The 27,616-nt window shown below is 44.4% G+C and overlaps 1 protein-coding gene across 1 annotated transcript in view; it reads right to left on the bottom strand.

The window, feature by feature from the left end:
- The window catches only part of LOC145406025 (uncharacterized), a 58,487-nt gene extending 48,736 nt beyond the window's left edge, over positions 1–9,751 (bottom strand). Inside the window, exons 1-2 of the mRNA XM_080277211.1 lie at positions 9,691–9,751; positions 2,916–3,259 (exon numbers count right to left, since the gene is read on the bottom strand). Of these exons, the coding sequence (XP_080133337.1) occupies positions 2,916–3,259; positions 9,691–9,751 (405 nt within the window). The remainder of the gene's footprint in view (positions 1–2,915; positions 3,260–9,690) is intronic.
- Between the last annotated feature and the right edge of the window lie 17,865 nt (positions 9,752–27,616).

Here is a 27,616-nt window from a genome sequence, read left to right as displayed (position 1 = left end):
AAGGCAGAATAAAAAGCGCGCCGTGGTGATCTTTTGGAAAGTAATATGATTGAAAATAATGTAGTATACATGTTTTTAGCTGTGAAAATGGAAATGTTTGTTGAGTGATGGGAAAACCGCCGCCACAGTGCATGTCGGCCGTACGCTCCGTTGATTTTAGCCTTATTTTCAGTGTTTATTGTACAAATACGGATTCCTAACTACCTTTACGTTGTTGTATAAAGTGTACTGTGACAGACTGAGGCTGTGGTAGAAAGAAAACCGGGTTTCTGGAGGTGTGAGAGTGAAGACTTTGTTACCCAACTTTGCAAGTCTTCACAAGTCCTTTGGTAGTCAACGAAGGCTCAACATGTGGCTCAGGAGATAGCTGAATGTAAGTAATATATGCCATAAAAATTTTAATGCTCTAGGGTTAATCTATGATTTTTGGCAAATATTTTTCCACAGGTACTCAGACCCCGCTACAACCCCGCCACAGGGGGGGGATCGCGCGTACACAGCCGCGTTTTAGGGGTTAAAAAATATAAGAATAGCACTTAATTACATGAGTGAAAATGTCAGGTAAACTGATAATGACAAGGTAAGATCTCAATTAGCATATGCTGCAGTTGTGTGGTCTTCCCACTTTAAAAAATGATAGAGATGATTATATCATACAGGATGGTGGAAGATAAAGAGAACATACAGTAGACCCTAGTTATCTGCGGGGGTTAGGTTCCAGAGACCCGTACGGAAGGCAAATTCCGCGGATACTCAAGTCATCACAAAATGGCATATGATTTCCACATAAGCTAAGCACATCCCTGAAAAAATAAAAACATACTTTAAAATATTCATCCATCATCCAATCCTACATTGCCCCATGAGGAGCGTAGGAGACCGGGGGTAGGCAGTTGGTCCCGACATTTAAGATGAGAATGACCAGCCTCACTCATCCCTGAGTGGCATTACATGAGCAATCAACTCCAATCACCCCTTGGATATAAACCTTCACCGGCTCAATCCGATTGGAGCACAATAATTACCCACTAAACCACCAGGCGCCAAAATCTGCTTATATGGTTACCACCCAGTGTAGTAAATGGTTTCCTGGTGTACAGGAAACCATGTGGCTTGTCACTCTGTGTAAAGTCACCCACAGGCAGAAGGAAGAGGAAAGAATGAAGGAAAGAAAGACAGAAGAGGCAAATACATATTATCACTCACCAAAAGACTATGTGTTCTCTTCATAACCTTCATACAATGATGACGATTGCTGTATGACAATGATGATTGCTGTATAGATGACAATGATCGCTGTATGATGATGACGATGATTGTAGTACAGTTCCTACAGTGCCAATGTGGTGAGGCGACGAGATGTGTGGCGGCACTGTAGGTAAGCTGTGAGTCTAGTCTGACATTTCTGACAAGATGCCAGATAACACCTTAAACTCTCTCTTTGGCTTAGAAGGATTGCTTTTATCCTTTACTTGTTTCTTGGAAGTTATTTTTCACTTACACAATGAAGTACAGTAGAGCTGTAAACATGAGAAGGGCGACGACGACGTAAGTAACGAATTGATTGGTGTTTACAATAAGACTGGCGGAATGGCGGGAATGCCTGTGGGTGCGGGTATGCTAACTGTAGCTACAAAAGAAGTGCGAGTTACGTGCCAATTTCAAATTAATTTACAGTGTATAGTACAGTATTAAAATAAGTTTGATCCGCGGAAACTTAAATCCGCGGATGCAAATTCCGTGGATAAAAAGGGTCTACTGGAGATATAAACTTAAGCTGCCACGGTGTTTGAGGGACACAAGAAAATATAGTTTTCCAAACAAAAGTAAAGTATAGGTAAATGGAACCAATCAGGTGAAAGTCTGGTACGGGCTGGGAATATCTACACTTCCAAGGAAGGTTGAATAATTGGAATGCTGGAGATAGGACAATACGATTATAGTACTCTAATCCTATCAAATACAAACAGGTGAACTCACACACACACACACAAACTTACAACTGGTACCCAAACCACTTCTCTCAAAGTAAATCATTTAAATATTCTTGCAGCAACCAGATGACTTTGTTCAGCTTAAAAGAGTGATCTAGTACTGAAGTGTTAACTATGGTTGTATCTAACCCCTCCAGTATAAAGTCTCAAATACAGTAGGTTGAATAGTCATCTGGGGATACGAAGTGTGCAACTACTTCACTTCTCATTACATAACCAAGATGATCCAATACAGCAACTTTTCCCAAGGGTACTGGGGGGGGGAAAAAAAAAAAAAAAAAAAAAAAAAAAAAAAAAAACGGCTTCATGTATACTGGTAACGACGGTACTGTAATAAAGTGCTCTTTTTGTAACTGACGGGGAAAAAAAAAAAAAAACAGGAGAGCCAATTAACACCTCCAGTTTGAAAGGTCTCTCATAAGCTGAAGTTATCTGGGGGGGGGGATGAAAGGTTAAGCCACCAAATATACAGCCTATTCACTTCACTAAACTCAGTTCACTTTAACTTGGCCTAAAATTGCCAGCTTTCCATCTTGACTGCTGAGCTGTAACAAAAAGAGATTAACTCTGTATATGATGCTAGTCATGAAGAAGTGCAATGGAAAGGAAGTTCAGCTGTAGTACCGGTACTGTCTTATTTTGCCAATGATCTACATTACATTAGCTGTAAAACTCAGTTACATTAAGGTAGATGAACTACAGTCTTAACCCTTTCAATATGATGACACATTTTTAACTTTTTCTTACTATCTCGAGACAAATGATCTTACTCAAATTATGAGATTTAAAAAAATGCAAGTGTTAAATACAGCTTTCAATACCACCTCCAGTAGTAAGACACTCTCCTATGCTGAAAAGAATCATCTGGAAACAGCAAGAATAATATGAAAACTATGTCACCAGATCCTACATACTACCTACCCTCTCTGCCTCAAGTGCCTGCTTGTGCTTGGCTTGTTCCAGTAGCTGTGTGACATTGAGTGTCTTGTGAGATGTGCCATATCCCATGTCTCCATCTCCATCTTCCTCTTCCTCTTCCTCCCCACCCTCACTGTCATCATCCCCATCATCATCATCATCATCATCGTCATCATCATCTGGCGCATCAGGGTCACTGTTGATTGAGAGGTCATCATCGTCGTTGAGCTTGGCTTCATCTACATTGAAGTCGCTGTCATCAGAGCTCTCACCTAAATCCAACTCTGCCAAGTCCACCAGCGCAGCCTTAGATGGTTTCACTTTCCTCTTGCCAGGCTCCCGGTCCACTGGTGGCAAAACAAAGGAAAGTCATTCTTACTGGATAATATCATCATCCTGACAACCTGGCAGTCCACCAGATTCATATTCAGAAGAGTCTGGGGTTGCAACAACAATAATAACAACACAATGGCCGTTCCAACCCTTGCACCCCAGGTGCTATTCTTGTAGCTATTACAGAGACAACCAAATGCCATGCCCTGCATGTCATTCATGTATGGTGGCAGGTTTGGTGCCAAAAATAAAAAAAAAATCAGTTTGATGAGCTTGGGGACTTAATGCCAGTCAGAGATTCTCCTTACCCTCCACTTGTTACTCAATAACTCACTGATGTTTGATGGGTACTGGTACCCTACGCATTTCTGCTAAAAGTGCTATACATACTGACATACTGTCATCCGTACATTTCAGGAAAATGGAATATGAAATACGAGAAATTAGTAAAATAAACTATTTATAAAACATTTTGTAAAGTTTATATGCATTTTACTCAGTGCTAAAGTTGGCGGAGTTAGGAACTGCATGTTACTAACTTTTCTGGAAAATGCTAATTGTGCTGTAATTGTCAGGTAAACAACTGTAAACAGTAATAAAGTAAATGTTCATGACCAATGTGATGTACTGTACTGCATACTACCACTTCATAAGGTCAAAGACAGTTTTGAAGTACAGTAGTTGATACTATCAGATTTCTCAAGCAAGAAGACAGTATTTCCTCCCTGAGTTTTAGGGGCTAACCTTGTTTAGACCAAATGAAAAACAAACTGATGGCACTGTTACTCAGGCTACCCGAAATAGCTTTCAACTATTGCTACCGTAACAGGTCTTCCTTCGTGTGAAACTCTGACTAAAACTTCCTTTCAGCCTGCTGAAACTTTGACTTACAACAAAATAATGCAAGTGCACACTGTTCCTCGACAATAATTTGATCTTTCTGTCTAGCTATGACAAGATGCCAACTACTTCCTAGTCAGTAATAATCATATCTCAAATGGGACACCATCCTCCCTTGCATACAACTGCACCTTCTTTCTCCATCACGTAACTGCCATGGCTCAGTGAGTTAGTGCATACTTCTGACCAAGGGGTAGAGTGTCTCAGCCCACCCAAGGGTCACTAGTTGATGTTAGGAATGGTATCTAGTTGCAAAGTGCTACACAGTCCAATAAAAGGTTAACTTTATATGGAAAATGCCACAGCCCCTCAAGGAATACAGTAAATGGTGTTAATCACACACACACAAAAGGTTCTCAGTTACCCTCTCCTCCTCCTAACCACCTCACTCTCATGTACTCTCCTAGTTATTTCTCTTCATTCTCTCCACAGTCAAACCACCAGTGTTACAAGTTGTTCTTCCACGTGAAGGGCTACCACATACCTCACTCTTCACACATCTTTCACTTGTCCATTCAGCTATATTCTACCACTCCACATGAACATCTGAAGTATGGTACAACAAGTTGTTTCAACAGCTTGCACTGCTGATTATGTCCCTTAAGTACTGTCCATACTTTATTACCGTACGTTACTTCTGAAATCAACACCATACACCCTTACGCATTTTTTTCTTTTTTTTTTTTTTTAAGTTCCATGGTTATACTCCAATGTTCTGTCAGTGACCTCAATGCCCTTTGCACTGTCCTTCCTTACTGCATCCTTTTGTTGAACTCATACTCCAATTTTTATCACAACATGGATGAAATAATTGAGCATATACACATATTCCATTTACATATCACTAAGTAACATCTTAGCTACAAAATACCGGTACCTCTCAGCCTATTACAAACATCATTACCATACACTTGCCTACATTCAATTACACATTTTATCTTTCACACACACATTACCAGTTTTCTGGATATGATCACAGAGAAATAACAACTGTAATTAACGTACTGTATTTTGATGTGCTTTCTATTTCCAGCTCACAATCTGCTGGCATTTTTTTTCCATACATGCAGCAAATGTATACATCCATCCATCCATCATCCAATCCTATGTTGCCCCATGAGGAGCGTAGGAGCCCGGGGCTAGGCAGTTGGTCCTGACATTTAAGATGAGAGTGACCAGCCTCACTCATCCCTGAGTGGCATTAGGTGAGCAATAAACCCCAAACACCCCTTGGATATAAACCTTCACCAACTCAATCCGATTGGAGCACAATAATTACCCACTATACCACCAGGTGCCAAAATTTGGTTGTATGGTTACCACCCAGCATAGTAAATGGTTTCCTGGTGTACTGGTGTACAGGAAACCATTTGGTTTGTCACTCAATGTAGAGTCACCCACAGACAGAAGGAAGGGGAAAGAATGAAGGAAAGAAAGACAGAAGATGGAGTGTAAAGTCACCCGTAGGCAGAAAGATGAGGAAAGAATGAAGGAAAGAATGACAGAAGAAGATGGAAGGAAAGATGGATGGAGGAGAGGATAGAGCAGAAAATGTACCGGTATACACCTTATTCAAATTTTAATACCAACTCTGTTTAACCAATCACAGCCTGTGGTAGATGAGTTTCAACCAATCACAGTGTGGCATAGTTCTTGTGAGTAAATTTGAGTAGGTATATAATAGAAAGCCTACGCTAGGGCTGTGTGAGTAACTACCGGTACTGGCCAGCAACAGCAAAATTTCACAGGAATTAGTATGGAATCCTCAAATCGTGAATATGGTATGCCAATAAGTGTGAATGGTTATACTGAAGCAGAGACCTCTTTTTTTTTTTTTTTTCTGAATTCAAGGAAAAAGGAACCAAAGGCCAGAAGCCTGTAAACTGTTCCCTAAAAAAAAAAAAAAAAAAAAAAAAAAAAAAAAAAAAAAAAAAATTAAGAGAGCCAACTTCAAGAGCTGTTCATTTCGAGATGCCTGGGCACACTGCATTTGAAAGACTGGTGATCATAGGCAGCAGGAAATACAGACAGAGGGGGACAATTCCAGAGATGACCTGTTGCATACATGAAGGACTGGGAGTAACAGTTAACTCTTGCATTATAGAGTTCGACAGAAGGGATGAGAGTTTGTTGCTAGATGGGTGCTACATGCCAGCCATAGTGGAGAAGGGATGCAAACAGACAGTTCAGACGAGCAGTGACCATTGAAGTAGAAACAGAAAAGACAGAGATGCAACAGTAGCAACAGTATAGCAAAGATACAGAGGTTGAAGGGAGCTAGAATGGGAGGAGAGTTGATAAGACAACAAGCCTTTGACTCCACCCTGTTCAGAGGAGCTGTATGTGTATGTGGAGAGCCTCCCCACACATGAGAGTTGTACTCTACACAGGGTTGAATAAAACCCATGTATAAAGTCACAAGCTGTACTGGGGTAAAGAAGGCACGGAGTCAGCTTAGCATACCCAATCTCTTGGAAGCAGATTTTATGAGAGAGGTAATACTGTATGTTCTTTCCAAGATAAATCCTGAGTGAATGAAACCCCAAGTATGTTTAAAGATGATGCTGGATTAAGCTGGATATCATTAAAAATTTGAGGGTACTCCTGTGGAAGATTTTGTCACGATAGATGAAAGAACTGAGTTTTTGATGCATAAAAAACAACAAGGTTATTTTTACCCCAATCAGAGATATGAGCCAAGTCACACATTAGGTGTGCCATAGCCTCATCCCTTGTTTGTTGAAGCAACTGCTGAGATGGACACTGCGGGAAGCAAATGGAAAGATAAAGGGTGGAGTCATCATCGTATGAGTGGATAGGGTTATATGTACAGTGTAGAAGGTCACTGATAAATGAAAGAAAGAGAGTTGGTGGTAGGACAATGCCCTGAGGAACACCACTAGTAATAGCTCTATGAGAAGAATGGTGGCCGTCTACAGCAGCAGCTACAGAACGGACAGAAAGGAAGCTAGAGGTAAAGGCACAGACAGAACAATAGAAACCGTAAGAGGGCAGTTTGGAAATTAAAGATTTATGCCAGACTCGATGGAAAGCTTTTGAGATGTCAAGTGCAATGGCAAAGCTTTTGCCAAAGTCCCGAAAGGAGGATGGCCAGGAGTCTGAAGGTAGGTAAGATCACCAGTGCAGTGTCCCTGGCGAGGCCCATGTTGACAATCGGAAAGAAGGTTGAGACAGAAATAATGCTTTTAAAATTTTTTTGTTAAGAATAGACTCAAAAACTTTTGATATACAGGATGTTCATGCAACTAGGCGATAGTTAGAGTGTTGGGAATGGTCATCCTTCTTTGAGACAGGCTGAATGAGAGCAAACTTCCAGCAAGAAGGAAAGGTACAAGTTAACAGACAGAGGCAAAGAGTTTACCTAGGCAGGGTGTAAGCACAGAAGCACAGTTCTTGAGGACAACAAGAGGGACCCCATCAGGCCCATATGCCTTGGTAGTACTGAGGCCAGTGATGGCAGAGAATACTTCAACTGAAGTAATTTTAATATTAGCAGTGAGGAAGTCTGATGGGGGAGTGTGATGGAGGGTCAGTGCCGGAATCGTCTAAGGTGGAATTGGAGGGGAAAGTCTGCGCGAAGAGTTCTGCTTTATCAGTAGAAGAAATAGCTATATAGCCATCAGGATGGAGAAGAGGAGGGAAGGATGATGAGGTAAAGTTGTTAGAAAGGTTTTAGGCAAGATGCCAGAAGGAGCAGGAGGCATCTAAGTTGGAGAGTTCAGAGCATTTAGTACGAATGAAATTATTTTTAGCGGACCGAAGAACAGATTTAGCACAATTCTGGACAGAAACATAAAGATAAGATTTTCAGGAGTGGATTAGCTCCGGTACCTTATGTAGGCCTTGTCCTTGTTGTGGACAGCATTAGAACAAGCATGATTAAACCAAATTTTTTTTGCATTAGTCAAAGGATATGAAAAAGGAATGTATGCTTCCATGACCAAGAAAATAAGCTTCGTAATGTGCAAGGTACACTCAGATGGCTCCCGGCCATGGAAACAATAATCATTCCAGGAAAAATCCTAGAAGCACTGCCTGAGGGCCTCCCAGTCAGAAGCTCCAAAGTGCCACAGTTGACGTTTCTTTGGAGGGTCCACAGGCCGTACTGGAGCAATACGACAGGTTAAGATGATAAGGTTGAGATAGGAGAAGCCCACGGGAAAGAGAAAAGATCAACAGCATAAGCAGAAGGATTAGTGGTAGGGAAGGTCAAGTATGTTGCAACTCTTCCCAAGGCATTCAGGTATAAGGGTAGGGTGCTGTACAAGCTGCTCTAGGTCATTAAGGATAGAAAAGATGTAGGCTCAAGTTGGGTCAACGTTATGCCCGGGTTAAAATTAAATACTACTCTGATCAAGACCCCACGATGCTCAAGTTTGGACTGGATGATACACAGGTTAGGACTACTGGATGATACCCAGGTTAGGACTGGGTTATGTCTAGGTCAGGACTGAAGACTCCCCATGTTAGGTCAAAGCTGATTATGCTTGGGTTGCCAGATTAGGCTTAAGATAAACTAGGCTAATGTTATAAATGATAATGTTAACACTGTGGCAAAAGTGTATACAGTGGAAGAAAAGCATTAGCAAGTGGAGAGAGATAAATATCACACACTTCAAACTACTGCAATTGTAATTGCGACCTAATAACTATTTGCCATTTTTCTGGCAACAAACTCTGTAACTACACTTCACTCTACCGGAACTACCAGCACAGCATCACCTGCAAATAGATGTGATAACAGTTCCCACTCATTACTTCCTCTCCCCTCACCATGTGTCCTTTTGCTCCATCAAAGATGCTCTACTCAGTCATACGCTATCTCCAGACCCATCAATGGTCCAGTAATGTTAAGTTACAAACAGGTTGTGCAAATACCTGATATAATACATCTCCTGCATTACTGGAATCCACTCTTTTCCTATATACACCAGTTTTTCTAAATATTTTACCTTCCTAATTGTAGTATAAGTGCAAGTTGTTCCTTGTGGATGAAATAAAAATTTATATATTACTAACAGAGTGACCATAAAGTTTGATCTATGGATAATGTTCTTTATACCTTTTCCCTGATACAGGCACAGCATGGACTGGAAAAAAAGTTTACTGACTTCGTAATTAAACATATAACAACATAAACATTTACAGTCTTTAACAAATATCCAAGTACCATATTTTATTAAGATTTCTCTGGACAATATCCACTGCCTAAATTGAAACTAGAGTGATAATAAATGGTGCAACACATGAGATCACAGGATCATGATCCTCATTACAGCCTTCCCCAAATTAACCCTGCGGTAACACTAGGTCACAAACCATTTTTCCCCAGTGCTTGTCGACCCGGCATCAGTCAAATCACCGCGCCCAGCCCCCCCGGCCAGGTTGCTCCCTCACCCAGCTCTTCTTCCTCTTCTCCCGCTAACAGCTCCGAGTACACGCCCCTCTGACCAACCTCAAAACAATCCAAGTACATTAAGATGTTGCCAGAGAATATGACAGAATGGCATTACTCTCAACTCACCCATTGCCTGCAAAAACAATCCCACGGTGTCATTCTTGCTAGCTTTGTTTTCATTCGCCATCACTGCGGCGTCTGCTGCCTCGCTCTCTGTATGAACTGGAAGAGCAGCAGCATCACAGCATTGAGGTGAAACGGTCGCCATATTGCTACACCTCTTCTGATTGGGTTTACAAAATTCACATAAAAATGACGAAAGTGCAGAAATGATGTTAAAAAGAGCTTGAAAAGAAAGAAAGAAAGAAAAAAAAAAGACTGGGCGCTTGAATGCATTCAAACTCACCATCGACTGACCTGCCTTTAAATTAACATTCCAGTTTTCTTTTTTTACCCTATATAGTGCCTCAGCACGATTTTACAGACGTTCCCTGTAGCAGCGATACCTGAGTGAAAAGATGGAGGTACGATGCTTCATAACAGGAAAAGGAAAAGTTTTGCTTTTTATAATAGCTGGTCACGAAACAAATGAGATCAATGGCGCGCATGTTAATAGTTTTTCTTATACAAAGATTTTTACTAATAAAGTCTCAGAGTCAGACGTTGACTAAAGCCCTCGCAGTATTGTCGTTCAAAAAATGTGCACTGAATATTACAGTACAGTGGTATGCTGCTCCTAATACTATACAGCACATACATGTGAAGTGTTATCATCAAAAGGGCAAGATAACGCTCAGCTTAAGGAAAGTAGTGAGCCGTGTAAAGACAATACAGAGGTGAGAGGAGAAGCTTCAGGAGAAACAAGAGGGGTGGGGTGGGGGGAGCTATTGACATGGGCAGCTTCAGGAGAAACAAGAGGGATGGAGTGGGGGGGCTATTGACAATGGTAGCTCCAGGTGAAACAAGAGAGTTGGGGTGGGGGGAGCTATTGACATGGGTAGTCTATGCCACAGCCATAGGCTCTGGTCTATGCTAGGTGTTTTTAGGTCGGCTTCCAGTCCTAGAAACACCTATTGTATAGCCGGGTTCTTTGTCTAGACCGGAGCTAGGATACACCACGAGAGGAGCAGGGCATAAAATTTCTGGGCAACTACCTTACACGTATATTACTATATTCTCCAGAACAATACAACCAGCATTACACAATACGCTATACAATATCATGGGGTGTTAGACAGGAGAAACTGCATGATAGTATTGTGATCCCTACCCTGACGAATGGAGGCGAGGCGTGGACCTTGCAAGAGGGGAACAAGTCAAGAGTGAGAGCAGTGGAAATGAGTTACTTGAAAGGAGCATGTGGAGTGACATTGAGGGACAGGTTGATGAATGAAGAAGTGAAGGAACGTTGTGGGGTGGATGCGGAAGTGGTTGAGAAGATTAGGAGAAATACACTGAGGTGGTTTGGACATGTGAAGAGAATGGAGAATGAATGACTGATTAAGAAGGTGTATGTGGGTGAGGTGGAGGGAGAGGGAGGCGTAGACCGAGGATGAGGTGGAGGGATGGAGTTGAGAGGTATATGAGGGAGGGGGGGTGAGTTGGGGGGAGGGTAGTCAAATGGTGGGTGACAGTGACTTGGAGGTGTTTTGTCTGCGGGATTAGGGCCTCGGGCTATAGATAGCTAGATAGATAGATAGTTAGACAGGACTCGGACTGGCAGGTATGGTATACAGTATGTATCTCGCATGATACTTCCAGTCACGAGGATGTAGGACAGACACTGCGTGATAGATCCATTGGATTTGTACACAAGTTTAGTCTAGGGCTGCGTATCTCACAATATTAGTACTAGTGTCCCGTTGTACACTGCGTAGAGGTAGATCACTAATTTAGACACGGTACATTGGCAGGTATGCACTGTTTCAGGTGTCACTACTAGAACACTGCCTTCAGCACTCGCGGTCTACAGTAGTCTGTACAGGCACTATATTCACACTCGTCGGAGCAGTCACTGTTTTGTGTGAGAAGGGCGAGGACTCTGGTCAGGCAGAGTGGGCCCGGGGACTCATAAGTGTCGGCCAGATGTCGGCGGAGTCCCATCAGGTATCCCTTCCTTCAAAGGCCACGGGACTATCCGCAGGGGCATCGTCGCCCGTCGTGGACTGAGGTCGGGCGTGGTGAAGGGCCCCTCACTGGTGGGGCTGGGCAGGGGAGTCTGGTCCTTCAGGTTAGGGCCGAACAGCTCTGGCAGGCGCTCCTGTTGGTGACTGCCTTGGGGAGGAAGTTGCCGTTGCCTGGGATTGGAGAGGTCACGCCCTGGGGGTCTGGGGGTGCCGTTGAGGGTCCGTCATCTGTGGCCTCTCTCCCGTCGGGCTGCCGTCAGGGTAGTGCTGCGGCGTCACCTCCGGCAGGAGTCCATCAGGTTCTTGTCTCCCTTGGGTGACGGCTGGATGGCATGAACTCCCAGGTAAAACACAGGGCTTTTCCACAAGTCCTCTAGGCAGAGGTTCTCCTTCTAGGGGCTCCCTCTGTGGGGAAAACTGGAAGGGTCATCTTCAGGTTGCAAAGTCACAGGGAGTGAGAGACTTTTTAGGGGTCTCTCCCTGGCATGGCTACAGGCCGTCGCCGAGGTCCCGTGGGCAACAGGGGGAGAGTGGCTACAGGCCTTCCCTTCCCTGTCGGTACGGCTACCAGCCGTCACCGGGGCCCAACTTCCTGACGGAACCGTGGGCAAAGTTACTGGCTGTCATCTGTCCACAGGCGCGGCTGCTGGCTGTCGCCGGAGTCCTGTATGAAGAGCGACGTGTAGGCAGGGAGTGGCTACAGGCCATCTCCTGCCTACTGATGTGTCTACAGGCCGTCACTGGTGTCATGCTCCTCGAGGCAACTGCAGAAGGATAGGGGGCATACCGTTCTCTCCCTGAGTGCAGCGGGGGGTGCGGTAGCACAGTGGTAGCGTGCCGGACTCGTAATCGGGGGATTGCGAGTTCGAGCCTCGCCCGGGCTGCCGCGCCGGGAGTGGTAGCTCGCTCCTGTAACCCTAGCGGGGCTATATAGTCCAATACAGGGCATAGCTCAGGGGAACTCCATTTCTCCCATTTTCCCTGAGGGCGGCTGCAGGCCATCACTGGTTCTGCAGGAGGAGAGAGGGTGGGCATCACCGGAGCGGCTACAGGCCATCTCCAATTTGGCGCGGCTACAGGCCGTCACGGTCTTGGTGCGGCTACAGGCCATTGCTATATCTGAGCGGCTACAGGCCGTCTCTCTTAGTGTGCTGCTACAGACCGTCACTGGGGTGCTGCCAGGAACTGATTTTTCAGCTCCACCCCGATCCTGGCAAGGGCTGGCTTGGCAGGAGGGTAAAGCACCCCTACTGTGGTGTTTGTGTCGGGCATGCTCCGTGGAATAGGGGTGTGCGGCCGTATGAGACATATGCCTATATGGCACGGGCGGTGCGCGCGCCCTCGTAACCCCTCCGCAGTCACCTCCTGGGAGTGTCGTCGTGTCCCCGTTACCACGGCTGGTATTTCAGGAGAAACAAGAGGGGTGAGTAGACTTGGGTAGCTTCAGGAGAAACAAGAGGGGTGAGTAGACTTGGGTAGCTTCAGGAGAAACAAGAGGGGTGGGTAGGATTGGTGCGTGGTATCTCCCATAACTATTTACTAGCTTCAATGAAGAGTTTACTCTGAGGATTCAAAACGTTAATAAATACAAGAAGTAAAAGTGAAAGAGTAATTTGGATGACCTATAACGATCACAATAGTGCTGCTATGCATGCAACACACGTATAGCTACTACGGGATAATAGGGTATAGGCCTACGTAAGTTTTCAAATGCCGCACAATATGACATGCATTCGAAAGACCATGTTCTGAGTTCAGTTATAAAAATCTGATAACGGTAGTAAAAAGAAAAGAAAAAAAAGGAAGAGAAGAAAGCCTTAATATCCAGAGCGCTGACTGGCTGATGCAATGGTAACCTCACCACTATAATAGCTAAGTAATGGCACTTTTTGCAGTGCATGAGATATGACAAAAATAGGCATTTTCGGTCTCTTTTAAGCATATACTCTTCGAAAGTACTTTCAGTATTTTACACGGATATAAAAACATTGTAAGTACCCTATGATACTGGCAAATCACCAGATGGAGAAAACATGCCTTCCATTGAGACAATGGGGATGTCTGTGCTAAGGACATGGTGAAGACATAGGTTGAATGTCCTGCAACTGAATCTAGAATACAGTAAAAACATTCCTAAAATGCAGTAAAATGTCACTGAGGGCAACTCAACACCCCCAGAAGGAGCCCACCGAGGAGGATAGGCTATACAGCGCGCCCGGACTCCGGGCGACAAGGACATAAGTCTGCCCAGGCCGAGCGCCCCTATGACCCGGAGCTCGCCCGCCACCACCATAGCAGGAATATGACACTACCTTCCGGGCGAGGCGACCACTAACAACCATGGGGTGGAGCTGTTACTCCAGCTCCAGTCAGCACCCCTGAGACGGACGGTAGCCGCTCAACCCTCCTACAGGAGACAGCCTGCAGCCGCTCTGGAGGCAAACAGGAGACGGCCTGTAGCCACTCCTGCCTTTGTCAGGAGACAGCCAGAAGCCGCTCTGAAGGTGCTCCTAACGAGATGGCCTGTAGGCGATGGACCCTCCTACAGGAGACAGCCTGCAGCTGCTTTGGAGGCAAACAGGAGATGGCCTGTAGCCACTCCCACCTTTGTCAGGAGACAGCCAGAAGCCGCTCTGAAGGTGCCCCTAACGAGACGGCCTGTAGCCGATGGACTCTCCTACAGGAGACGGCCTGCAGCCGCTTTGGAGGTAACCAGAAGACGGTTGGTAGCCACTCCCACCTTTGTCAGGAGACGGTCGGTAGCCACTCTGAAGGTGCCCCTCGAGAGACAGCCTGTAGCTGCTCAACCCTCCTACAGGAGACGGCCTGCAGCTGCTCCAGAGGTAACCAGACGGCCAATAGCTGCTCCCACCTTCGTCAGGAGACGGCCGGTACCCTCTCTGAATGTACCCCTTGAGAGACGGCCTGTAGCCGCTCGACCCTCCTACAGGAGATGGCCTGCAGCCACTCCGGAGGTAACCAGGAGACAGCTGGTAGCCACTCCTGCCTTTGTCAGGATATGGCCGGTAGCCGCTCTGAAGATGCCCCTGAGTCAGCCTGTGGCCGCTCCCTCCCCCAAGCCACAGCCAGTAGCTGGGCCTTAGCGACGGCTGGTAGCCGCGCCCCTAGAAGGCCATGGCCAGTAGCCGGGCCCTACGGTAGGAGACGGCCGGCAGCCGCTCCTCCATCAGATGCTGAATCCTTCCCACCAACCTACGACCCAGAGGGAGCCCCCAACCTGGAGGAGTACTGGAGAGGCCCCGTGACTACCACCAGGCTCTTCTTGCAGCCGGATTCTGAGAGGACTCACCTGACAGGCCCCAACGTAGGCTGATGCCGCAGCCCCCTCCTGATGGCATCCTCGAACACCGGGGACCGCAGCCCTTGGGACCTCCAGACCGACCCCAGGACCCCCGGGTGGGACTTCCCTACAGCCAGACGCCGGAGATCTTTGTCCCTCGTCAGGTGCCTGAGTGAGAAGTTCAGACAGCTATTCGGCCCCAACCCTGAGGGCCAGACTCCCGCCCCAAGCCCCGAAAGCGCAGGACTCTTCGCCACCAGCAGCCCCGGACGAGAGAGGACGCCCCTATGGGTGAACCAGTGGCCCCTGAACACAGAGGCCCCCAGCGGAACCCAGCCCCGTCAGTAGTGAGGCTGAGTCACCTCCGCCGCCCTTGTACTTGTGCGCCACGACGCCCAGACCCGAAAGAAGTGACAGTGAAAGCACAGTGTCCGTGAAATAGTGAAGAAAAGGCAGATCAGTGAATTAACAGTATAAAGGAAGTCAGTGAGAAAATCATCAGTGACAATATAAAAGAGTGGTGGAATAAGCAAGGTAACAGTGAAACAGTGAACACGGCAAGGCAGTGAAATACGGGTCTATCACAGTGAACACGCTACCAAATAGTGACGCCGCACCACACTAAGATCATACGCAGGCCCCAGTGTTAAAGTAATAATTACCCACAGTGAAATAGCGCCACCAGTTCCACCAATATATAGGACTTGGACTTCCTGCAATAATAGGGCACAACCCCTCTGCCCTAAGTGCTATTCACCTTACCCGACCTTGACCTGAATAGTATTCTGCGCGATACTAACAACCCATATCTAGGCCCAAGAATTATGGTAGTCCAGTATACCTGTATTTGTGACATCTACCCGTTCCGCTGTAGAATTTAGTAATACACATGTAAGGTTGCTGCCTTGAGTTTTTGTGTCCTGCCTCTCTCCTATTTGTCTAAGTTCCGGTCTAGAAAGAGAACCCAGCTACACACTAGGCGTTAGAGGGAAGGGAAGCCGACCCTAAAACACCTAGCAGTACAATTCCCTGCATGAAAATGCTTTATCAACCTTATATTACATGGGTGCAGCAGTGAGATGTATTTCTTGGTGGGAAGCACCAGTGAAAACGAAAAAACGAAAAAAAAAAAGGGCAAAAGAAATGAAGGGATAAAAACAGAAGCAGTCGTTCAAACTGTCTGCGGGTCCTTCCCTCAAGATCCTTCACCCAAATACCTCTCCGTGAGCAGGCGCTTCTATTTCTTTCCCCCCTTCATTGCCCTTTCCCTGAGTAAGACTATAATCGCAGGCTAACTCCGTATGTCAACAGGCATCTACCCTGGAGGTCTGCTTTAAGTCACTGTGTCTCAACGAAGAGGGGCTCATGTCAACCCTAATAACCTCTTGCACTTCGAGACACTCCTCAGCATGAAGCTATTGAAACACCGTTCCTGGTATCATCTTTTGGGGATCCTGGTAGTATCTTCGCTGCTATACTTCACATCTCAAAGGCCTTCCACGGAGCATGGCACTGGACTGAAAGGGCTTAAAACTGTCACTGCAAGGTCTTGTCCCTACTGCAGAAACCTAACTGGTGGCACGTATTATCTCTCTCTCTCTCTCTCTCTTCTGCCTAGGGGTGACTCTACTCTGAGTGACAAGCCAAATGGTTTCCTGTACACCAGGAAACCATTTACTGCGGTGGGTGGGTGGTAACCATATAACCAAATTATGGCGCCTGGTGGTTTAGTGGGGAATTAAGAAGCTCCAGTCGGATTGAGCGCCAAGGGGTGGTTGGGGTTCATTGCTCACGTAATGCCACTCAGGGATGAGTGAGGCTGGTCACTCACATCTTAAGTGTCAGGACCTACTTGCCTAGCCCCGGGCTCCTACGCTCCTCATGGGGCAACACAGGATTAGATATGATCATGATATATATATATATATATATATATATATATATAATATATATATATATATATATATATATAACACAGGACTAGATATGATGATCATGATATATACTGTATATATAACACAGGATTAGATATGATGATCTCTCTCTCTCTCTCTACTCTATATATAAACCATCATCATCATCATCATCCGGACCTCCTTTCCCACTCTAGGGCAGGATGAGCAGTAGCAATGTCCAGACAGCCCAAATTTGTTCAGTCTAATGGGCCACGCTTCCATTCACTCATCATTCAATCCCCCGAAATCCTGGATCTATCTGATATGCCGAAAACATTCACCACGTTCTGTAGCTTCACATAAACGTATCCGCTTGAGTCAACCCGGATGCTGCCACGTTAAAATGGGGTGCCAAATCCCTCATCATGCACTTCTCCTCACAACATTCATCCAGCCAGCTCGATCTCGTCAGTTCTCTAGCCTCACCGACTTCCAAACCTCTCTTCCTCACACACTCATCCACCATATGTCTCCACCTCGGGGGCGCGGTGGCTCAGAGGTAGAGCGCCAAGCTAGTGTCCGGAGGGTCGTGAGTTCGAGCCTCGCCCGGGACCGCCGTGCCGGGAGTGGTAGCGCGCTCCTGCAACCTAGCGGGGCTATATGGCCATAGTTGCCTAGCTCGGGAATTAAATCTATCTCTCCACCTTCTCCTTGGCCTACCTCGCCTCCTCCCTCCCACAATTTCGCTCAGATATACCTTTTTCACCACTCTGTTGTTATTCATTCTCTCCACTTGACCATACCATCTCAGGACACTCTCTTCGATTCTGGTGTCCTCCAATTTCCTCACTCCACATCTTTCACCAGTCACATTATTTCGTATCCTATCCACCCTCTGTACTCCACATACATTCCTCAGCAGTCCCATCTCCACTGCTCTTACTCTTGCCTTTTCCTTTTCATACCACACCATAGTCTCACATCCATATGTTAAAGTTGGCACAAACACGTAAGCCTCATGCAGCTGCAACACTCAAGCCTCTGTTTCTTATCAAGGCCTTCATTGCACCAACTACTTTTCTTCCTTGTGTCACTCTACTTTCCACTTCTTTTGCACATCTTCCTCTCTTTTCTATCACTGTACCCAGATATTTGAACTCTCTCACCAAATCCAGTCTCTCTCCATTCCCTGTAACATGACACTGGAAGTCACCTTCTCTCTCAACCATATCATTTTACTCTTCTCTGCATTTACTCTCAAGGCACGACGCTCACAGACATCATCAAAACACTGCACTGGCCTACCAAGTTCTTGTCCGGTATTTACAAGTAATTCTGCATCATCAGCATACAACAAATTTGAGATATTCCATCCATCGCCATTCATTACCAACGCCATCCCCCTCTCCATTACTCGTTTTTGTACTTCTCTCATCACCCCATCCATATATACTGTATACTGAACAACCATGGGAACATCACACAACCTTGTCGCATGCCCACACAGATCGTGAACCATTCACTTAGATGCCCATGAACCCTTACCAATGCTTCACTACTGTCATAAAAACTCTCGACAGGACCTAGCAGCTTACAATCTACACCGTACATGCGCAAAACTTTCCACAATCCTTGTCTGTCCACTTTGTCGTATGCTTTTGCCAGATCCATGAATGCCATAAGCTCCTTCTGGTCCTTCTCACAAGCCTCCTCTCCTATCTGCCTCTCTGCAAATATTTGATCCACACATCCTCTGCCACTCCTAGAGCCACTCTGTTCATCACTCACTAGGACTTCTATCTCTTACTTTATAATAATTCTTCCATATACCTTCCCTACCACACTCAATAAACTTATGTCACGATAATTCTTGCACCACTTCGCTCTCCTTTATTTTTGTACAGGGGTACAATCACGGCCTTTTTCCACTCTGCTGGCAGTTTCACTCATCCATGCCTTCTTATATATCTCCAACAAGCACTTCATTCCACCCTCTCCACTATATACTTAGTCATCTCTGTATACATCTCATCAACCCCAGCTGCTTTCCCATTTTGCAGCTGCTTCACAGCACTTCACCTGTGCAAGCGTCACATCTAGCGTGCACTGCATTCCTTCTGCACACCCCCAAAACATGTTTACTTATACAGTATATATATATATATATATATATATATATATATATATATATATATATATATATATATATATATATATATATGTGTGTGTGTGTGTGTGTGTGGGTGGGTGGGTGGGTGTGTAGCTTGGTACGGTGTATATGAGTTATATATATACCTTCCTCCTCTCTCCTCTATTACTCGTCCTCTCGTCAGGCGTATTTATTCAGACTGATCTCTAAGTCTGTGTGGTGACATGTTTCGGATTTCAGTCTTCCTCTATGGACCTTTTTACTCAACTTCGGAGCCACTTTCCGCACTGCAAGGATTAGATACTGCCATCATTCACCCCTTCACTACACCAAGTCTTCTTAAAGTTGAATAACATCGTCCGTGGCTACAGTATTGTCCAGCTATTTTAACCAAGACCTTGATTTTAACAGGGCAGAGATTTTCGTCCCGTAACTCAGCGGCAGAATTTGAATGCTGTGGCTCAACATTATTTTTATATATATATATATATATATATATATATATATATATATATATATATATATATATATATATATATATATTGAGCCACAGCATTCAAATTCTGCCGCTGAGTTACGGGACGAAAATTTACAAGTCCATGGTTAGACCCATTTTAATTTACGGGCATGAGTCATGGTACAGTACAATTGCAACAGATCAGAAAGTATTAGGATTTGAGAATAAAATACTGAGAAGGATTCTTGGGGCAAAGTGGCAAGACAGAGTTACAAATGAAAGAGTAAGGGATATTACGAGAGTGGAACCAGTTAATGAATATGTGAGACTGTCTCGCTGGAAGTGGCTGGGGCACATATACAGACAAGAAGGTTGTTTAATACAGGATGTGCCAGAGTGGATTGCTAGAGGAAGAAGAGGTAGAGGTAGGCCGAGGGAAACCTGGTTGAGGACAATGAAAAAAGAAGCAGGAGAGGAGTGTTGGTGGGACCTGAAGGAGATGGCAAGAGACAAATATTGGTGGAGAGAGTTCATTGAGACCCTATGCATCCCGTGGGGTGCCACAGGAAATGATATATATATATATATATATATATATATATATATATATATAGATATATACCCCTTATATATACACACAGATATATATATATATATATATATATATATATATATATATATATATATATACTGTATATTCGTAATTATAGTTCTTTCATATATATATATATATATATATATATATATATATATATATATATATATATATATATATATATATACTGTATATTCGTAATTATAGTTCTTTCACTTTCACTTCACCCTTCGTCGTTTTACACCTTATTTCACGTAGCTCAGCGGAAGAGGTGGACAGAGATAGAGCTCGTCCCTTTCATGGCACTTCATGACTAGCACCATCTACATAATAAACTCAAGCTGTGTGTCAGTGTTTGTCTGTGCGTTTCTCTCACGAGAACGGTAATAGATACCAACGTAATATTTTCTGTATTAGGCCAGGGTAAGTGTAAAGAGTGTCAGAAAAATACCAACAAAAATTCTGGCGATCGCGCGCGACGCGACGGTACGAAATTGTCGAAAACCGCGGCAAGCGAAAATAGTTGTTTTCGACTTTTTTGGACAGCATTGGTCATTGTGGGCTCAGAAATGTTATGGAAACAGTTTTTTTTTTTTTTTTTATGAGGAAGAAGGAACGAAAGGCCATGAGCCCGCAATAACAGTTCCCTCCAAGAAAAAAGCAAAATACAATAGTCAAATTCAAGATCCATTCATTTCGAGATGCCTGGACACACTGCGTTTGAAAGACTGGAGATCATAGGCAGCAGCAAATAGACTGAGGGAGACAGTTCCAGAGTTGCAAGCATTTTGTTTTTTGAAAGGCTAATAGTTCCGCACATTTTTGCGGGCAAGCAATAGTATTCAATTTTTAGTGTTAATTCTTTTCTGCAACTAAGCATTCAAAATGGAGATGCCAATTTTAGGCCAAGTCAGTGTAAAATGAGTTTTGCACCATATTCTAGTAATAACCTCTTCCTACAACTCGAAATTAATGATGGCGGAATGGTAATTTTACGCTAAGTAAAAACAGAGTATAGTTAGGACACATTCATATACCATGTTACTGGACTGATGACTTTATTGGTTGATGTATTTATTCATATATTTACCATCTTCTTCAGTCTGAAGGTGTATACATACCACATGAACATCAGGTCACGTGTGACACTTTCTGATGCTGTTATGGACAACTTTGACGAAAATAATTCATGCATGGAGATGGTGGTGCATCCGAAAAGTTCATGTACAGTACAGAAGAATCCTGCATCCCTCGTGCAAACAAGAAAACTTTGGATGTTTCAGATTGCAAAGAATAATTAATATCTCACCTTGGTTGCTAATGTGCCAGAACGACTGAAGGCTTCACCACCCGTGAGACTGTTGAGTTTGTGAGGAACACAGGAGTGATCTTGCTTCTTGAGCTCTTCTTTCCAAGAGGAAACAGACACCAGAATGGTACTACATCCTGTCGCTTAAACACACTCCACAACTGTCATTCTCTGTAATGACATATGTGGCGGTCATTCTATTTTACATGGTCAGCAAGTAACACCTAGAGTCCACATGTATGTTGGTCATTCTAAAAGAACCATGACTCGTGGTTTATGTTTGCCATCTAATCATGCTCTCACAAGTTGCAGTGCCAACACTGCCCTGTTCAGGACTGGTAAATGCACTGCCTCACAAAGCTGCCTCAAAATACTGCACATCTCAGGGAACCTTCACAGTGCAGTGAGACTGGCATCGTTTGATAGCAGGTTGCTCGCCAGTGTACACTAGGTTACTAATATATATTGACGGTCTGACAGAAAGGAAAGAAACGCAAACAGAAAGGAAAGAAATTCATGGACCAACTTGTAGTACACTCTGACCACAAGAGAAAAGTCAGCCATGTTCCCGCCTACAGAGGACGCATTCAAAAAGCATACACTGCAGGCAATGCTGTGATATTCCCAAGCCTGATATATGCAGACCCTATCGTGCATGGGTGGCTGCTGGGATAGAAGAATCCCTCTTGAGCCCTGGGATGTATGAAAATGATTGCTTCTACACAAGTAACCATCCATCCATCCATCATCCAACCCTACGTTGCCCTATGAGGAGCGCAGGAGCCCGGGGCTAGGCAAGTTTGTCTTGACATTTAAGATGAGAGTGACTAGCCTCACCCATCCCTGAGTGGCATTACGTGAGCAATAAACCCCAACCACCCCTTGGATATAAACCTTCACCAGTTCAATCCGATTGGAGCACCGTAATTACCCACTAAACCACCAGGCGCCAAAATTTGGTTGTATGGTTACCACCCAGCGTAGTAAATGGTTTCCTGGTGTACAGGAAACCATTTGGCTTGTCACTCAAATGTAGAGTTACCCACAGGCAGAAGGAAGAGGAAAGAATGAAGGAAAGACAGAAGGAACGTCGTCACCCGTAGGCAGAAGGACGAGGAAAAAATGAAAAGAAGACACGAGGATGGAAGGAAAGAAGGATATATCACAATCTCTTTTGTAGCAGTACTGATTGTGCCACATCCAGAAAATGGCCTTGAGTCATGGTTGGTTTGCAATACATCAAGCACTGCACTTGTACATATATCGTTCAAGCTGACCAGCTGGGCAAACTTATTAATCTGGGGACTTTGTTGGCAGAAACATTATAGTATTTTGATAATTACTGATTAAAAGGATGCATATGGCATCCTCAGACATGTAGCCTACAATACATCCCCATGCTATAGTAGAAAAAGCAAATATGCTTCAGCAATAATCATATAACTGTAGCCTACATTCTTGTCCATGAGTTATACATTTGTAACTGTCACTGAACATTAAATGGAACGCTTGGCATGCACATATTATGAAATTATGAAGTAAACATCCATGAATAGAGAGGCTAGAGCATCCTATACTGCGCTTTCCAGCACTGTACTGTAGCAATAATATTTTACTGCCATTTTTGTGGTTATTCAGACATGCTTAGATTTTACTTTTTTTGTTATTCGAATTGCTACCTGGTATTGTAACGTCTTCCGATGATTTTTGCATATGTTTAATGGCAGAGAAAAGCAATAAACAAGCAAAGCCACTAAGTTAATATAATTCGATGAATATTAACACTGCCATAAGTGAATCCAGTTTGTCAATATAAATGCCTCTGAGATGGTCCTGTCATCAAAATGTAACGCCACGACCACTCCTTTCCACCTTTGCCGTACACTATGCTTAAAATTGGAAGGGGGTGCGTTCATTTTGTTCTAACTGGGTGAGGGGCACCGCGTTAAAAAAATACTGTAACCAGAATGACCACTAACGGATGTGAGGAACAGTTTATAAGGGTAAATGAGGCTTTACAAAAACAGTAACTGCACTGGGGTAAAGAAAGTTAGGTTTGTTTAGTACACCCACCCTCAGAGAAGTGGATTTTGCAAGAAGAGTGAATATTATTTTGTAAATGACGAGGCCGCAGAGAGACACTCAAGGGACACTGTGAAATGCGACTGATACTGCTGAATATTAAGGGATATTATTGGAGAAGATTATGCTGAACTGAACGTTGTTGGTACTGAATGATGATCCATTAAAACAGTTATGGTTTCTATTCCCTGAAGCAGAAACAAGAGACAAATGAGAGACGTGAACCACAACTTGGTCTCGTGACTTAGTAACAGCTGTAATGGACGTTGAGGATTGGTTGCCTAAATAAAGGGTGAAGTGAACAGCGTATGGGTGGATGGGACTACATGTGCAGCTCAGACCACTGGTAAGTAGGCTAAAGGAAGGCAGCTGAGGACAGGAGAGAAACCCAAGGAACTCCACTGTTGATAATTTTAGAACAGTGGCCACCTACAAAAGCATGTACAGTGACCAGAAAGCAAGCAATAAATGCAGGAATAAATAGAACTGGAACTGTTAGCCAGACTCTATGGAAAGCTTTGGGGATGTCAGGTGCAATGGCAAAGGTTTCGCCAAAGTCCCGAAAGGGGGATGACCAATATTCTTAAAAGACTGAGAGAAGATCGCCAGTGGCGTGTCCCTGACAGAACCCATCGCTACGGTCAGAAGGGCTATGAGAGGAAAGGTGCTGCATCATCCTACTGAGGACAGTCAACACTTTGAATATTTAAAAAAAAATAAAAAAAAATAAAACATGCAAATAGGCAACAGTAAAAACGCTGGAAACGGTCACCCTTATCTGGCAAGGCTGCGTAGGAGCAAAGTTCCAGCTAGAAGAGAAGGTGCAAGTTGATGGACAAGGGCGAAGGTGTTTGTCATGGCAGGGCATCAGCAAAATAACACAATGGAACAATCAGGACTGTACTCCATTCTAGTGCTGAGGATGGGGAATATTGTATTTCCTGCTTCCTATGGTCTCCAGTCTTTCAAACACAGTGTGTCCAGGCATCTCGAAATGAACGGATCTTGAAGTTGGCTCTGTGTTGTATTGCTTTTCTTTTCTTTTTTTCTTGGAAGGAACGGTTTGCGGGCTCCTGACCTTTGGTTCCTTCTTCCTTGCATAAAAAAAAAAAAAAAAAAAAAAAAACTGACATGACAGTCGTAACCAAAGTGCAAAGTTCGGAACACTGAAGCTGAGCAACGTGACAGCAAGTACGTGTTTTGCACGTACACCCAACACCCACCTTTGGCTTGGAAAGTATAATATAAAATGAGAGAATGGCCTGCCATCAGTAGCCTTAGTTTGGAAGATAAGCCATAGACAAGCAGAGGCGGTATTCATCAGAGAAAAGAAAAGGAAAAGCTACGAATGTTACATGAGCAAACAGATTAATAAATTCGTCTAAAGGTGGCAGTACCAAAAGAAAAATTACGTCGTTGGGTTAAAGGAAGTGAGTTAGGGTTGGGGTACTGAGTGAGGAATGAAAACTGATTTAATACACCATGAAGAAGTGGCAGCGTCTACGTAAGTGGCTGGTGGCATAGTTGTGCTTAGTAGGTGATAAAATACACTATGGAGATCATATGCATCAGTGGATATGAGGACAGTTGTGCATAAGTGATCAAGTACACAACAAGAATCATCTACATTAGTACTTGTGGGCACAGTTGTACATGGAAAATGTGCCATAAAATTATCTACCTCAATGGGTGAGGGCACAGTTGTGCATGTGATAAATTACACCATAATGATCATGTACATCAGCGTGTGGGGGTACAGTTTTGTTTGGTAAGAAATGATAAAAATAAGTAGACCTAATATGAGGCAATAATAAACACTGAACAGTACCAGCTGGCCGGCCGCTCAGCTGCGGGAGTACATTGGGTGGGTGTGTTGCAGTGCCCTCCCGCAGCCGTAGCCGTTAAATGGCAACATCACCTTATATGCCGGCATCTGCCACACTGGGCAGTGGACTTACCAACACAGTAATGTTTCATTTTGTACCAAACGGTTACAGCCTGCGTTAGGGACGGTCGCCTGACGTGGTCCTGCGGCTCCAGCGGCGGCATCTGCTTCAGTGGGCAGTGTTATCAACAACAGTTATGCTTCATTTTATACAAAACCGTTATATAACTTGCGTTAGGGACGGTCGTTTGACGGGGTTAGGGCGCATCATTAGGTTAGGCAATACATCATGGCGACATCTGCCTCAGTGGGCGATGGAATCAGCAACAGTTATGCTTCATTTTATACAATACGGTTATAACTTGCGTTAGGGACGGTCGTCTGGCGGGGTCAAGGCGCTTTATTAGGTTACACATTATGGCGACATCTGCCTCAGTGGGCCGTGGAATCAACAACAGTAATGTTTCTTTTTGTATAAAACAGTTATACCTTGTGTCAGGGACGGTCGTTTGACGGGGTCAGGGCGAATCATTGGGTTAGGCAATACATCATGGCGGCATCTGCTTCAGTGGGCAGTGTCAACAACAGTTATGCTTCATTTTATACAAAACCGTTATATAACTTGCGTTAGGGACGGTCGTTTGACGGGGTCAGGGCGAATCATTGGGTTAGGCAATACATCATGGCGACATCTGCCTCAGTGGGCAGTGTTATCAACAACAGTTATGCTTCATTTTATACAAAACCGTTATATAACTTGCGTTAGGGACGGTCGTTTGACGGGGTCAGGGCGCATCATTAGATTCAGCTATACATCATGGCGACATCTGCCTCAGTGGGCGATGGAATCAGCAACAGTTATGTTTCATTTTATACAATACGGTTATAACTTGCGTTAGGGACGGTCGCCTGGCGGGGTCAAGGCGCATCATTTGGTAAGCCAGCTCCACCAGGTCACTTGCCCAAGCCCCCAGTCGCACAAACTCCAGCTGGTCGCACCTGCTTGCTATAAGATATCCCAGCGAGTACACGTCACTGGCCGAGCTCGTTGTCCTACCGAAGTACATCTCCGGTGCGCACCATCGGTGCTGACGATGGCGCTCTGGGCTGGCCGCAGGGATGGTCACGGCGTCGCCTGCCTTACTACACAACCCGAAGTCAATCAGTTTGGCCGTAACACGACCCTGGCTGAAGTCCAGAATTATATTATCAGATTTTACATCGTTATGTATGAAACCCCTGCGATGAATTTGGCAAAGACTGAGTGCAATCTGCAAAAATACGTCAGTCAGCTGTATTGGCGATATTGCTTGGCTGTGGAGTAGCCAGTGTCTAAAGGTAACACCGGGAGTCAGCGTTGTGATGAGAATGGGAGAGTCTGTAGCAACCGCCAACACCCGCGGGGCGCCCCCAGCACCACGAAGCTTCCACAGCTTTTTGCCCTCACTCATCAAATTGGCGTGTTCGCTTAATCTTTTACCCACCTTCATACATGAAAGTTTGCCCTTGTAATAAACCCTATACGCTATACTACTGACGCCTTGCCCTAAGGCAAACTGGGTGACAGTATCGCTCATTATATCATGTTTTTGTCTCATTAGGTCCCGCAGTGTAGGCCTACTGGTCTTCTTATCCAAACGTTGAGGCACACCCGCCCAAGACGGAAATACACGTAACAAACGTATTAAGTAATCCATTGTGTTAGCAGTAAACTGCCTACCGCCAACCACCTACCAACTTCACGAAACTTTCTACACTGAGGGACTGACAGCATTTGTCCCTTTTTATAGGGTGACTCCGTTTTCTATGCTGCTGACCATTTTCTTTATATTGCCCCGTTTTCCATATTACTGACTTTTTTTTTTTTTTTAAATCTCAGCACCTTCATATAATTTCATATTAATGTTTTTGAACAATATAAATTGATTAAATTTTTGCTGTTCTAAATTTGACCATCCCTGTACAGGTATAAACAATGATATTTACCTGACGTCTTTTGAACGTAAACAAAACTTTGTGAAATAAGCGACCGCTGTTCAAGTCGGGGAAAAAAGTTACTTTACAGTAAAAGCCCTTGTGTGTCATTGGGCCTTAACAATCTCCGGTAAGATATATGACCAAAACTTTGTCAGTGGTGGCTTGTTTAACGAGTAGTGATAATAGGTCCTAGAGATATTATGGCAAGTGACGATATTGTCCCTGGGAATTCTCTTTGAAGCCCCCAAATCGAAATCCGTGCCATTCATTTCGACA

Source organism: Coenobita brevimanus, chromosome 69 (assembly GCF_032717465.1).
Source record: "Coenobita brevimanus isolate Jiangsu-jjx chromosome 69, ASM3271746v2, whole genome shotgun sequence".
Classification (NCBI taxonomy): domain Eukaryota; kingdom Metazoa; phylum Arthropoda; class Malacostraca; order Decapoda; family Coenobitidae; genus Coenobita; species Coenobita brevimanus.
Note: the sequence above shows the minus strand (reverse complement) of the source record. Positions and strands in the feature narration are given on the sequence as shown.